General features: G+C 44.0%; 1 protein-coding gene across 3 annotated transcripts in view; it reads left to right on the plus strand.

The window, feature by feature from the left end:
- Nucleotides 1-14,657, plus strand: part of LOC130905652 (lipoxygenase homology domain-containing protein 1-like) — a 129,399-nt gene that overhangs the window by 88,977 nt on the left and 25,765 nt on the right. For all 3 annotated transcript variants that reach the window (XM_057819224.1, XM_057819223.1, XM_057819222.1), the window contains 6 exons: nucleotides 463-630; nucleotides 702-883; nucleotides 13,131-13,247; nucleotides 13,653-13,815; nucleotides 13,970-14,124; nucleotides 14,202-14,411. In XM_057819224.1, the coding sequence (XP_057675207.1) occupies nucleotides 463-630; nucleotides 702-883; nucleotides 13,131-13,247; nucleotides 13,653-13,815; nucleotides 13,970-14,124; nucleotides 14,202-14,411 (995 nt within the window). The remainder of the gene's footprint in view (nucleotides 1-462; nucleotides 631-701; nucleotides 884-13,130; nucleotides 13,248-13,652; nucleotides 13,816-13,969; nucleotides 14,125-14,201; nucleotides 14,412-14,657) is intronic.

Below are 14,657 nucleotides of genomic sequence, written 5' to 3' on the forward strand. Positions count from 1 at the left end.
TAAATGCTCTGATCTGTTTTTTGTTGTTGTTTTTTTTAATATATATATTACAAAGTATTTTCATTTGACTTCAGCCAGGAGTGACACAAGAGCCAATAAAAAGTTGTTTAATGTCTGAACACTTGTGTTGCCTCATGATTCACAAAGAATATGCTTTGCTTTAGAATTTTAATGCATCCCAGGCTTTAATGCATCGCAATGCATTGCCGAATTGAACCGAATCAAATCGTGACCCTCTGAATCGAATCGAATCGTGGCCCTCCAAATCGTAATCGAATCGAATCGTGAGGGCAGTGCCGATGCACTCCTCTGGTAAAGACCATACCACGCCACCCTTCTGAGAATAAGTGGTACAGAAGATGGGACTAGGAATTGGTCAGAATTTAGCGATTTTTTTGCACTATGGATTTTGCTTATTAATCTGATTCAAGTTCAAATAGTTTTGGCTGCCTTGTTTCTAAGGTGGTGGCTCAGCAGGCTGGTTCCTGGACTGGGTGGAGATCGATGCTCCTTCAATGGGGCAAAAACTTCACTTTCCATGCGGCCGCTGGCTGGACAAAGGCGAGGACGACGGCGCAATCGCCAGGGATCTTTTTCCCAATCCTCTCCAAACGGAACTTTACACACCATGTAAGACTGCCACTACCGCTATTTTCAAATTAATGTTCTTCCCAACATGATCCATTTTTTTGTTTTTGTAGTTGTCCCTTACGAGATTAAAATCTTCACAAGTGACATTTTTGGAGCGGGGACAGACGCAGACGTTTTTGTAGTCCTGTACGGAAGAGAGGCCGTGTGTACCCAACAGAAGCGACTGTGTGTCAACAAGAGGGAGAGGATAATGTACTTTGAGAGGGGAGCTGAGGACATGTTCATCGTAGAGGTACAGTCGTACAGAGAGCTATGCCACGTTATGAAAAGCTGCAGTTTATGTTGTACATAGTTTTCTTATGAGTTATTACGAGGAGTGTAACGATACAGTACATCAATCAGAATCGATATATCGATTGGTTAAGCACAATCTAATCGAAATCAGTCAAAAAGGTCTAAAATCAATCATGACCGTCATCTTTCAGATTCAAAAGAATGATTTTCATTGAAATGTCTGAAATATTTTAGCAACAAAATTGTCAAAAGCAACTAAATTGCTTTAAGCGAGTGTAACTGATTTTGTTACAGTGCATTACATCACCTTGTGCATACTATCAAAAAGAATGTTTTTAATAAAGTGTAAGCGAAGTGTAACTGATTTTGTTAAAGCGCATTACATCACCTTGTGCATACTATCAGAAAGAATGTTTTTAATAAAGTGGGGAGGGGGGGGGGGAATCACATTTTTCTGATGAGTAACAGAGAAAAATGTTATTTATGGCGGAAAACACGGACAAGGCTGAAAAAGCAGTTTCTGCTTTCGCACCCCTCTATAAAATAAACTGCTATATTTTGAGCCAAAAGAACTGTTGTGTCTGATAGAACAATATGTCTATATGCTGCCATAGCAGATTCATGGCGCATTAAGTCCCCGAACTACTTTTAATTTGTCCGTTTTACCCTGAAAACCCCCGTTTACAGACGTCGCGAAAACCGCTTTTGTTTCAACCCAGCCACAAAAAGAAGGTAAGTAATTATATTAATTATTCAAAATATCTGTCATATTTAGCTTAGAATCTTTAATTGATGTCTAATATTTCGTTAAAAAAAAAAAAAAAAAAAAAAAGTTAAAAAAAATTGTATTTACTCGCATATTTTAAATTGGCGTCTGTAAGGATATCTACCTCATAACTATCACTTAATTGTATTTTTCCGTTACTGTCGCATTTTCCCCAATATTTTAGATGATAAATAATCGATCTAAACAAAGAAGAAGAAAAAAAAAAAAAAAACATTTAAAAGGGTAAATATATGAAAATGAACATCTCGATTGCTCCTTGACGTCTGCGATTTTGCATCGCAACCCTTTTTATATTACCATGTTTTACCCATAAAATCCCGAAAAAATCCAGCTGTGGCCATTCACATCTGTTTCTTGACACTCGATGATACATGCTATATGGAGTTTTTGGTTCGAAACTAGGTAAGGGCGCGATAATATCTCGTTAAAATCCTGGCGTCTTTAATTCTGCTCTCGCGTGCTCTCACCTCCAGTTAGGGTTTTGCTGTTTAAAAAATACATATTTTTTTTAAATGCCCTCCTGGTCAAAATTTTTCTTCCCCCAGAAAAAAAAGAGATTTTAAGCTTTCCAGTGATGTATCACACGTGCAAATAGGACAATTTCGAAATTTGGCCAAATTGGGTTCTCAGAATGAAACTTCAAGTCACCTGAGTGTTTTCCGCCATATATATTCAGTCAATATTTCTTGGAAGCATGCAAAGCTGTTGTCAGACATTTTAAATGCGAGTATGACCGTGAAGAAAATAAGTATATAAACACCTCTCTATCAGCTAGAAAGACCTGTTAGCCTGCCTATTAAAAGTCCACCTCCTCTCTATGTATTATCCTGAATCAGATGCACTTGTTTGAGGTCGATGGCAGCATAAAGACACCTGTCCACCCCATACAATCAGTAAGATTAAAACTTGTGACATGGTCAAGATCAAAGAGCTGTCCAAAGAAACTAGAGACAAAATTGTTCACCTCCACAAAGCTGGAAAGGGCTACAGAGCAATTGCCAAGCAGCTTGGAGAAAAAAGGTCCACTGTTGGAGCAATCATTAGAAAATGGAAGAAGCTAAATATGACAGTGAATCTCAATCGGAGTGGGCCCCATGTAAGATATCAACTCGTGGGGTCTCAATGATCCTAAAAAAGGCGAGGAATCAGCCCAGAACGACATGACAGGAGTTGGTCAATGACCTGAAAAGAGCTGGGACCGCCGTTTCCAAGGTTACTGTTGGTAATACACTAGGCGTCATGGTTTGAAATCATGCGTGGCACGGAAGGTTCCCCTGCTTAAACCGGCACATGTCAAGGCCTGTCTCAAGTTTGCATATGACCATTTGGATGATGCAGAGGGAACAAGTTCTGTGGTCAGATGAGAGTAAAATAGAACTTTTTGGTCATAATTCCAATAACCGTGTTTGGAGTAAGAGAATGATGAGTACCCAAGAACACCATCCCTACTGTGAAGCATGGGGGTGGTAGCATCGTGCTTTGGGGGCGTTTTTCTGCGCGTGGGACAGGAAGAGTGCACTGTATTAAAGATAGGATGACTGGGGCCCTGTATTGTGAGATTTTGGGGAACAACCCCCTTCCCTCAGTAGAGCATCGGAGATGGGTCTTCCAACATGACAATGACACGAAGCACAAAGCCAGGAAAACCAAGGAGTGGCTCCGTAAGAAGCATAACAAAGTTCTAGCATGGCCTAGCCGGTCTCCAGACCTAAACCCAATAGAAAACCATTGGAGGGAGCTCAAACTCTGTTTCTCAGTGACAGCCCAGAAACCCGACTAATGGTTGGGCCAAGATCCCTCCTGCAGAGTGTGCAAACCTGGTGAAAAACTACAAGAAACGTTTGACCTCTGTAATTGCAAACAAAGGCTACTGTACCAAATATTAACATTCGTTTTCTCAGGGGTTCAAATACTTATTTGCAGCTGTATCACACAAATAAATTGTTAAAATATCATACATTGTGATTTCTGGGTTTTTCTTTTTAGATTATCTGTCTGGATATGCACCGACCATGAAAATTTCAGAAACCTTCATTATTTATAAGTTGGAGAACTTGTGAAATAGCAGGGTCTTCTGCCCTCAGCCGAGCGTATGGCTACTCGACTTTGGCAGCGAGCTAAACCAACAAAGAAAAATGGAGGCCCAAACTCCTTCCTCTCATTTATTTCTTCGCGTGAACGTGTGCGCGTGTGTGTGTGTGTGGTAAAACTGGAACATACATAAAACACAAATGTTATACACAAAATAACAGAATAGACACACCATAATTACATCTAACCCACTGTTAAAACGTACAAACTTACAGATTTTGTTTTGTCAAGGGTTCCCAACGATGTATGGTGCAGAGGAGGTGTGTAACGTCTTAACACCTCAAGGCCTCTTTTCCAACTGAAATAAAAAGTTCTTTCTGCCTGCTGCTTACAGCAAGTCGCCACTAGGGGAAGCCGAGCGCAAACAGCAATACCAAAGAAAAACTTAAGATTCTGAGTTAGAATAGCGACATCCTGTGGACGGATGAACAATGTACAATCTTAGAAAGAAACCCAAAAAGTAGTCAACATAAGACCAGAGGACATAACACTCCCCGCCTGACATCTGCAAGATGTCAGCCCTTAACTAATGAACGATACAAAACAACAACTCGTTTTACATGCTATCCTTAGACAGCAAAAGCACAACTTCACGAATTGGGCGAATGTAAAACCTATTCTCGCCGTTTCGGAAAATCTTAACCTCAACTTTTCTGACATTACCGTCCTCACTTGGGAAAGATTTTGTGATCAGTCCGAGTGGCCAATTATTCCTATGTTCTAGAGACTCCCTCATTAAAACAACGTTGCCCATTTGAAGGTTTGGCTTTTTTGTTTTCCACTTGTGACGAACCTGCAGGCCTGCGATGTATTCTTTCTGCCAACGACTCCAGAAAACATTAGCTAAGTACTGCACGCGCTTCCATTGGGCTTTGAATAGGTCACCGGACTGAAACTGCCCTGGTGGAATCGGTGGTGTGCCAACCTTTTGCGTGAGTAGCATCGCAGGAGTAAGAATGACTGGGTTTTCGGGATCTGTAGAAACGGCTGTTAGCGGACGGGCATTTACAATTGCGGTGACTTCAGCTAACAATGTTACGAGTACTTCATGTGTGAGCTTCCCATATGGATGTTCAAGGAGCATTGCATTGAGGATTTTTCGGGTGACGCCGATCATGCGTTCCCAGGAACCAGCCATATGGGATGCATGTGGAGGATTAAACTGCCATTTGCACGCACTGTCTTTCAAGAATGTGCCTATTTTGTCATTGTGACAGCCTAGTTTGTCTATTTGGAGCTCTTTGCAGGCACTCACAAAATTTGTCCCACAATCAGATCTCAAGAGTTTGGCACCACCTCGGATGGCAAAGAAACGACGCAGTGCATTAATGAACGACGATGTGTCCATTGACTCAATCACTTCAATATGAATTGCACGTGTACTCATGCAGGTGAATATGACTGCCCATCTTTTAGCATCTGCATTAGCACCACGCGTTTTTCTCACTGTAACGGACCAGGGACCGAACACATCAAGGCCTACATTTGTGAAAGGAGGGTCCGTGGACAGCCTGTCTTCAGGTAGCTCAGCCATGATCTGTTCAGGTTGCCTGCCCCTTAATTTGCGGCATGTGATGCACTTGAAAATCACACTGCTTACTGCTCTTTTTCCTCCCACAATCCAAAAGCCCCCTGCTCTGACTGCTCCCTCCGTGAAATGCCTTCCCTGGTGACATAATTTTTCGTGAAAGTGTCTTATTATGAGCTGAGCAAGATGGTGCTTTCCAGGGATTAGTATGGGATTGGTTTCTTCTGCAGACAACTGTGCTTTCTTTAGTCGGCCTCCAACTTTAAGGAGCCCTTGCGTGTCAACAAATGGATTCAGTTTGCTGAGTGGACTTGAGTTTTTTAAAGCTGTGCCTTTTTCAATGCATCCAATATCTTCTGCGAAGACCTCTCTTTGAACGGTGCGAATGATCGTGGTCTTGGCTAGTTGCAGTGACTTTTCAGTTAAATGTTTGTTGCAGTTGTGCCAGCCACGACAGGAAACCTCAGAGTTGTTCTTGAATGATTGAGCTATATGTTGGAGTTTGGCAATAGCCTTTTGCAGCACCTTCCAACTTGAAAACCTTTCAAATCTGGCACTATTAAACTGGGCTTTTGATAGGGTGGTAGTGCAAGTTGTTACCTCAGGACGCAACTCACAGTCAGTCTCTGGGTCTATGAGATCGAAGGTTTGACTTCGAACTTGACTTTGGTCCAACCTGGAGAGGAAAGCTGGGCCTCTGAGCCAGGTGGAGCTGGAGAGCTGCTCAGCGGGCAACGTTCGTGTGGCATGGTCTGCCGGATTTAAGTGTGTGGGCACGTAATGCCACTGGTGAGTTTGTGCAAAGCGCCTGATGCGTTCGACTCTGTTGTGCACATAAACGTGAAAGCGTCTCTTGGTGTTTGAGATGTACCCAAGCACTACCTTTGAGTCTGTGTAAAGATTCACCTGATCGACTGTGACATCCAGCTCCTCTAGAACCAACTCTGCTACTTCCACGGCCAGGACTGCTGCACAGAGTTCAAGTCGGGGTATGGTGATGTCTGGTTTAGGAGCTAAACGTGCTTTGCCGAGGAGGAATCCCACTTCGCTGTGTCCGTCCTCATTTGTGAGTTTGAGGTATGCTACCGCACCTACGGCTTTTGTGGAAGCATCACAAAAAACGTCAATCTCTATTCTTTGGGCTGCAGACAGCGGTATTGAAGTGTACATTCTGGGAATTTCAAGATGTTGTAGGTGTCCGAGGGAACTTTTCCACTTTTGCCACTGTTCTAATTTGTCTTTTGGCAGTTCAGTGTCCCACTCTGAAACATTTGTGGAAATGTCTCTGAGTATGGTTCTACCCCCTACGATTACTGGAATAGCAAAACCAAGTGGGTCGAACACACTGTTGATAACTGACAGAACTCCCCTTTTTGTGAACGGCCTTTCATTTACTCTTACTTGGAACTTGAATTGGTCAGTCAACAGCTCCCATCCTAAGCCCAAACTGCGCTGCATTGGTGGGGTAGTCTGCCCAATGTCAAGACCTTGCATGCCTACAGCACGATCTTCGGTTGGAAAGGCTCCTGTTATGAGAGGACAATTGGATGAGATTTTGTGCAGGCGTATGTTACACTGAGCCAGCATCTTCTGTGCCCTACTAAGAACATCAATGGCCTGCTCTATGGAAGAGAATGACTTTAGCCCATCATCTACATAGAAGTGCCGTTCAATGAATTCTTTTGCGTCACTGCCAAATTCCATTTCTCCTTCTATGGCTGTTCTTTTCAGTCCAAAGATGGCGACTGATGGGGAAGGACAATTACCAAACACATGGACAGTCATCCTAAATTCTTGCACTTTTCCATCAAGGTCATGATTTTGGAACCACAAGAAACGAAGGTAGTTACGGTGGTCTTCTCGTACTACAAAGTTGTGAAACATATGCTCCACATCTGCCATAACGGCGTATGGGTCGGACCTAAACCGCATCAGAACTCCTACGAGAGTGTTGTTAAGATCTGGTCCCTTGAGGAGCACGTCATTGAGAGAAACATTGTCAAGTTGAGCACTCGAATCAAAGACTACCCTAATTTTTTCTGGCTTTTGCGGGTGGTAAACGCCAAAACTAGGGAGATACCAGCACTCTTGATCTGGCGCCAGTGCGGGCGCTGGTTCGGCATGGCCCTTGCTGAATATTTTCTCCATAAACTCAGCGTAATGCGCTCTCATTTCAGGCTTTCTTCTCAGCGTTTTGCGGAGCGACATTAAACGATTGTAGGCCTGCTCCCGATTGTCAGGTAGGCGCCGCCTAGGTGAGCGGAATGGAAGTGGAGCTACCCAGTTATTCGCCTCATCTTTAGCAAAGTTGTTGTGCATAATGTCTAGGAACAACGCATCTTCTGCCGAAAGTGCAACTTTGTCGTCATTTGTTGTTTGTTGGAAAATATGTTGTCCTAGTTCCGCTTGTGTGTTTAGTGGATCGTTTTTGGTGTATTTCTCTTTGATAACGATTGTGTTTTCGCAAGGACTGAGGAACGTGGGACGTCCACTGTTTAGAACGTTCGTCTTAAATGAGTTCAATGTGGGTTTATGAGCTCCAGAGAGACAGACATCACCTATGACAACCCATCCTAAATCGAGACGCTGGGCATGAGGTGCATTGTTTGGCCCATTTACCTGACCACGAACTTTATGAGCCTGAATGATGTCCCTTCCCAGGAGCAGAAGAATGTCTGCCGATGGGTCGAGAGGAGGAATCTGTGAAGCGATTGATCGCAAATGAGGGTGAGCTGCTGCTACCTCAGGGCTGGGAATTTCGTCTCTATTATCTGGAATCTGATCACATTCTGTTATTGTAGGCAGCATCATGGAGACCTTACCATCTACATCTTCTACAACAAAGCCATCAGCTTTACGACCTTGTGTCTCTGATAAACCTGCACATGTTCTCATGGTGTATGGGAATATGGTACCTTGCACATTAAACATGTCAAAAAACGCAGATCTGGCTAAGGATGAATTGCTCTGATCATCCAACATGGCATATACCCTCTTTTTCTTTTCTGGAGAAGTTCGGCGATATACATTAACTAAACAGATCTTTGAGCATGATTTTCCTTTTACGCCTTGCCCACATACTTCTGTGCAACTGGCTGTGTTCACAGGATTTGGGCCCTCAGACTCCCCGCCGTGACTCTGGGTTGGGGGATTAAAGTCTTGAGGTGTCCATGGAGGTGGACCGACATGCATGGCAGACACATGAGCATCGCTATCACATTCTGAGCATTGGATAATAGCTTTACAGTCTCGAGCCCTGTGATTTGTGGACGCACAACATTTAAAACAAATGGCGTGCTCTTTGAGAATGTTCTTTCTTTCGTCTAGTGTTTTCATTCTAAACCCCCTGCATTTGACGAGTGAATGTGGTTTTTGGTGGATAGGACATTGTTTGTCTGGATCGGGTGCTGTCAATTTAGCCGGACTGATCTCTATTTTATTCACCGCCAATGGAACTCTGTATTTGTCTCGTCTTACTGATGTCTTATCAACCCTTGGATTTATTACGTTTGAACACTGTAACATAAAGCTAGGGTCTGTTCTCATTTCAGCGTAGTCATTTACGAACCGCACAAAATACGAAAAAGGTGGATAGACTGCACCGTTTTCCCTTTTGTATTTGGTACCTTGTGTAACCCATGACTCCTGGAGTCCATATGGGAGTTTTTCAACTATCGGGTTTATGCCCCTTGGTGTGTCGAGAAAGCTAAGACCCGGCAAATAACTTTCACTTTTGGCATACGATAGCTCTAACAGAAGATCAGCAAGCTCCTGCAGTAAGTGAGTGTCTTTGTTGGAGATTCTTGGAAAAGTCTGCAACCGTTGGAAGAGTGAGGATTCAATTACCTCTGGAGAGCCATAAGTCTTGTCTAGCCGCTGCCACAGACGCTGGAGACCTGCCTGCGGATTACTCACGTGGACCGCCCTGATCCTCTGAGCGTGTTGAAGAGACTCCCCGCCGAGCCACTTGGTGAGAAGGTCGAGCTCTTCGCTGGGCTTGAGATTGAGGCCTTCCGTCGCGTTGCAGAACATGGACTTCCAGGACAGGTAGGACTCTGGCCGGTTGTCGAAAACCTTGAACCCCGATGTCAGCAGATCACGCCGTGCTAGATAGGCTGCTAAATTGGACAGTTCACTTTGTGGGGTTGCTGAAGGTGTAGGCTGGTGTGAGATGTCCGTTCTCGCACGATGAGATTGGAGATGCTCTTCGTCAGCGATGTCGATGTGACGCACATGTGGAAAAGCACCAGCTGATTTTGGGCTATTTTCTGGTTGTTGAGAGTCATTGTGCCTAACCAGGTGCTCAGTGTTTGGCGTTTGTGTGCCATCTGCTTGCACACGCTGGTCGTCAAAGTGAGCATGCACATACTCTTGTGCACGCCTGATGGAGGGGGGTGTCTTGGAAAATACCCCTTGCTCGCTGAGGTCGACTTTGGCGCGCTCCTCTTCTTCGAAAGTCGCCTCCCAAACTTTAGCTGCGGCGAGCGCTGCTTCTGCTTCACCTTCCGTCTTCAGAGCGTGTAGTGTTGCCTCGATGCGTGCCTTCTCGACCTCCATGTCGATTTGGCGTTTGGCGTACCGTGCTCTGGCGTAGGCAGCTTCGGCGTCTGCTCGTGCTTGTGCAGCAGCTTGACTCGTTCTGGACCGGCGTGAAGAATGAGAATGACTGGCCTCCGACCTGGTGACCACTTGGCTGATAGGTGGTGAAACTTCTTGCTGAAACATCTTGGGTGCTTGATGTGTTGAAAATCTTTTTACTCTTCTGCCCTCAGCCGAGCGTATGGCTACTCGACTTTGGCAGCGAGCTAAACCAACAAAGAAAAATGGAGGCCCAAACTCCTTCCTCTCATTTATTTCTTCGCGTGAACGTGTGCGCGTGTGTGTGTGTGTGGTAAAACTGGAACATACATAAAACACAAATGTTATACACAAAATAACAGAATAGACACACCATAATTACATCTAACCCACTGTTAAAACGTACAAACTTACAGATTTTGTTTTGTCAAGGGTTCCCAACGATGTATGGTGCAGAGGAGGTGTGTAACGTCTTAACACCTCAAGGCCTCTTTTCCAACTGAAATAAAAAGTTCTTTCTGCCTGCTGCTTACAGCAAGTCGCCACTAGGGGAAGCCGAGCGCAAACAGCAATACCAAAGAAAAACTTAAGATTCTGAGTTAGAATAGCGACATCCTGTGGACGGATGAACAATGTACAATCTTAGAAAGAAACCCAAAAAGTAGTCAACATAAGACCAGAGGACATAACACAGGGTGTTCAAGTACATATTTTCTTCACTGTATTTTAGCCATTTAGACATTTGGCACCTGAGGGTTGAGGCATTTGGCGTGGTTTGACATACAGTGGGGCAAATAAGTATTTAGTCAACCACTACTGTAATTGTGCAAGTTCTCCCACTTGAAAATATTACAGAGGCTTATAATTGTCAACATGGGTAAACCTCAACCATCAGAGACAGTGTGTGGGGAAAAAAACAGAAAATCACAATGTTTGATTTTTAAAGAATTTATTTGCAAATCATGGTGGAAAATACGTAAGTATTTGGTCAATACCAAAAGTTCATCTCAGTACTTTGTTATGTACCCTTTGTTGGCAATAAGGGAGGCCAAACGTTTTCTGTAACTCTTCACAAGCTTTTCACACACTGTTGCTGGTATTTTGGCCCATTCCTCCATGCAGATCTTCTCTTCTCCTCTAGAGCAGTGATGTTTTGAGGCTGTTGTTGGGCAACACGGCCTTTCAACTCCCTCCACAGATTTTCTATGGGGTTGAGATCTGGAGACTGGCTAAGCCACTCCAGGACCTTGAAATGCTTCTTACGAAGCCACTCCTTTGTTGCCCTGGCTGTGTTTTTGGGATCATTGTCATGCTGAAAGACCCAGCCACGTCTCATCGTTAATGCCCTTCCTGATGGAAAGAGATTTTCACTCAAAATCTCTCGATACATGGCCCCATTCATTCTTTCCTTTACACAGATCAGTCGTCCTGGTCCCTTTGCAGAAAAACAACCCCAAAGCATGATGTTTCCACCCCCATTCTTCACAGTGGGTATGGTGTTCTTCGGCTGCTATTCAGTATTCTTTCTCCTCCAAACACGACAACTTGTGTTTCTACCAAAAAGTTCTATTTTGGTTTCATCTGACCAAAACACATTCTCCCAGTCCTCTTCTGGATTATCCAAATGCTCTCTAACGAACCGCAGACGGGCCTAGACGTGTACTGGCTTCAGCAGGGGGACACGTCTTGCAGTGCAGGATTTGAGTCCCTGGCGGCGCATTGTGTTACTGATAGTAGCCTTTGTTCATGTGGTCCCAGCTCTCTGTAGGTCATTCACTAGGTCCCCCGGTGTGGTTCTGGGATTTTTGCTCACCATTCTTGTTATCATTTTGACGCCACGGGGTGAGATCTTGCATGGAGCCCCAGATGGAGGGAGATTATCAGTGGTCTTGTATGCCTTCCATTTTCTAATAATCGCTCCCACAGTTGATTTCTTTAAACCAGACATGTCCAAAGTCCGGCCTGGGGGCCGAATGCGGTCCGTGGACAAATTTCATCCGGCCCCCAGCCTCTGTCATTAAATCAATAATGTCTGGCCCGCACACAGACTTAATAAATTGGTCAGCAGTACTGCTACCAGCATATGAAGTAGCTTACACACTAAATGCTACTCCTCATTTACCCACTAAAAGGCAGCAGCACTCTAAGCAACATTACCCCTTGTGACCTTAACTTCCAAATTTCTAAAATGGCAACAACAACAAAAAAGTTGACTGCGACGGCCTCAAGGTTAGGTGGAAATTGGACTATTTCTTCACAAAAATACACAACAACCGTGTCTGTCTCATTTGCAAAGGGACAGTCGCTGCTTTTAAAGAGTTCAATGTAAGGCGATATTACCAAAAAAGACACGCTGACATGTACGACAAGATTACAGGGAAGAAACGCGGCGAGAAATTGAAGCAACTTGAAGCTAGTTTAATTTCACAGCAGCGATATTTCGCAAGAGCCTGAGAGTCGAATGAGAACACCACAAAGGCTATTTGCGAGATTGTTGAAATTATCAATTGAAAACAATAATAAAGCAAATGTGACACACAGAATGGCTTGCTAAAATTTGCTTAAATATATTGTTCTACGTGAAGGACGTCAGCCAAGGTCGGCCCCCCACATTTTTACCACACCAAATCTGGCCCCCTTTGCAAAAGGGCTGTCTTCCCAGCCTGGTGCAGGTCTACAATTTTTTCTCTGGTGTCCTTCGACAGCTCTTTGGTCTTGGCCATAGTGGAGTTTGGAGTGTGACTGACTGAGAATGTGGACAGGTGTCTTTTATACCGATGATGAGTTAAAACAGGTGCCATTAATACAGATAACGAGTGGAGCCTCGTTAGACCTTGTTAGAAGAAGTTAGACCTCTTTGACAGCCAGAAATCTTGCTTGTTTGTAGGTGACCAAATACTTATTTTCCACTCTAATTTAGAAATAAAATCTTTAAAAATCAAACAATGTGATTTTCTGTTTTTTATTTTCCACATTTTGTCTCTCATGGTTGAGGTTTACCCATGCTGACAATTACAGGCCTCTGTAATCTTTTCAAGTAGGAGAACTTGCACAATGTCTGTCGTCAGCAGACACGCCTACAGCGTTCCGGTCTGACCCTTTTTTTCCCCATTTTGAAACCCTATTAAATCTATCCCTATTCCAAATTTCCACTTATGGAAATATATTTATGGTGGGTCTGGCATACATTCCCAAGCAATAGTTCACTGTATTGTCTATTACTAACATCATTCTCATTTCTCCCCCATTTGCTCACTGAAGCTGGAGGACGTAGGGGAAGTCATTGAGAAGATCCGCATCGGTCACGATAACCGCGGCGTCAACCCTGGCTGGCACTTGGATCGAGTCGAGATCCGACGTCTGCTCAAGAAGGGAAAGGTGAAGCCCTGATTCAGTTTTTTTGTTATGAAATTTCATTCATCCAACCAAATTTAAGGTTGAAATCGTGCTCTATACCATTGTTTTGACGTTCCAAAAAACAAGAACATATAAGAACAAATTAAACAGTCTGGTAAATGTTGAATGAGATTCACCACATAGAGAAAAAACATTTTTAGCTAGCTTTTATTTTGTATTATGACAACAAGCTAAAACGTTACTCAGGTAGTTATGCTATGAGGGTAACATAGTGTTCACATCTAACACTGGTGGGACAAAAACATTCCCAGTTATAAAAACATAACGTACTACAGTACTCACATGCAAGACAAGTCTAGTCCCTTTAGATCTGTAGGTAAACTGTTTTTGCCACAAGCAGGACTGAGCGACCCACTTCTGTTGTAGGGTTCAGAGACAGTCATCTTCCCTTGTGAGCGCTGGCTCGCCAAGTCGGAGGACGATGGCGAGACAGTTAGGGAGTTGGTACCCTCCGACATCATCACTGAGAAGCTGTCACGGGACGGCAGCCTGAAAATCACTGAGGTGGAAGTGGAGGATGCTCTGGATAGTAAGTCAAACATACTACAACAGTGACGTTTCGCATATTTATAGATAACTACTTGAGTTGAGTACATACCACAACCTGCTTTTAGGTCTCATTCTTGTTCACAAACCAAGGTTTTCCCATTGACTTGTGTGTGGTCTTCTTCATTCAACTACAGCACACACATACAAAGTATCAGTGATGACTGGCGACATGTATGGAGCTGGCACCGACGCCAATGTGTTCCTCACCATCTACGGCGACCTGGGAGATACGGGTGAGAGGAAGCTTAACAAGTCAGAGAACAACAGCAACAAATTCGAGCGAGGAGCCGTAAGGAAACGTCAACGGGGAAGAACATTGGCCACGATTGAACAACTTAGCGACAATGAGACTTCTCATCCTCGCAGGTGGACAAGTTCACCATAGAGGCCGTGGACCTGGGGCAGGTGTTCAAGATCAAGATCCGCCACGATAACAGCATGATGAGCGCCGACTGGTACCTCGACCAGGTTGAGGTTCTCGACGTGGACACGGAAGAGGTCTTCCTCTTCTTGTGCGAACGATGGCTGTCTCGAAAGAGGGAGGACCGTCTCATCCAAAGAGTTTTTTACGTTAAGGTAACAGAATACAGTATCTTCAAAATCCATCCCCACATCATTTTTTCTATCAGGCCTGTCCTCATTGCGATCGCTGGTGAGCTGTTGCTTACCCTATCGGACTTTAGCCAAGAGGCAAGGACTGGAGTGGGTGTCAATTATTCGCAAGGCGCAAAATTTTTTGCACTCGTTCTCACTGATCGATAGTTTTACTATTTTGGCAATTGAAGCACAAGTACTGTATGGGATGAAGCTGAAGTACACAGG

The sequence above is a fragment of the Corythoichthys intestinalis genome, chromosome 17, assembly GCF_030265065.1.
Source record: "Corythoichthys intestinalis isolate RoL2023-P3 chromosome 17, ASM3026506v1, whole genome shotgun sequence".
Lineage (NCBI taxonomy): Eukaryota > Metazoa > Chordata > Actinopteri > Syngnathiformes > Syngnathidae > Corythoichthys > Corythoichthys intestinalis.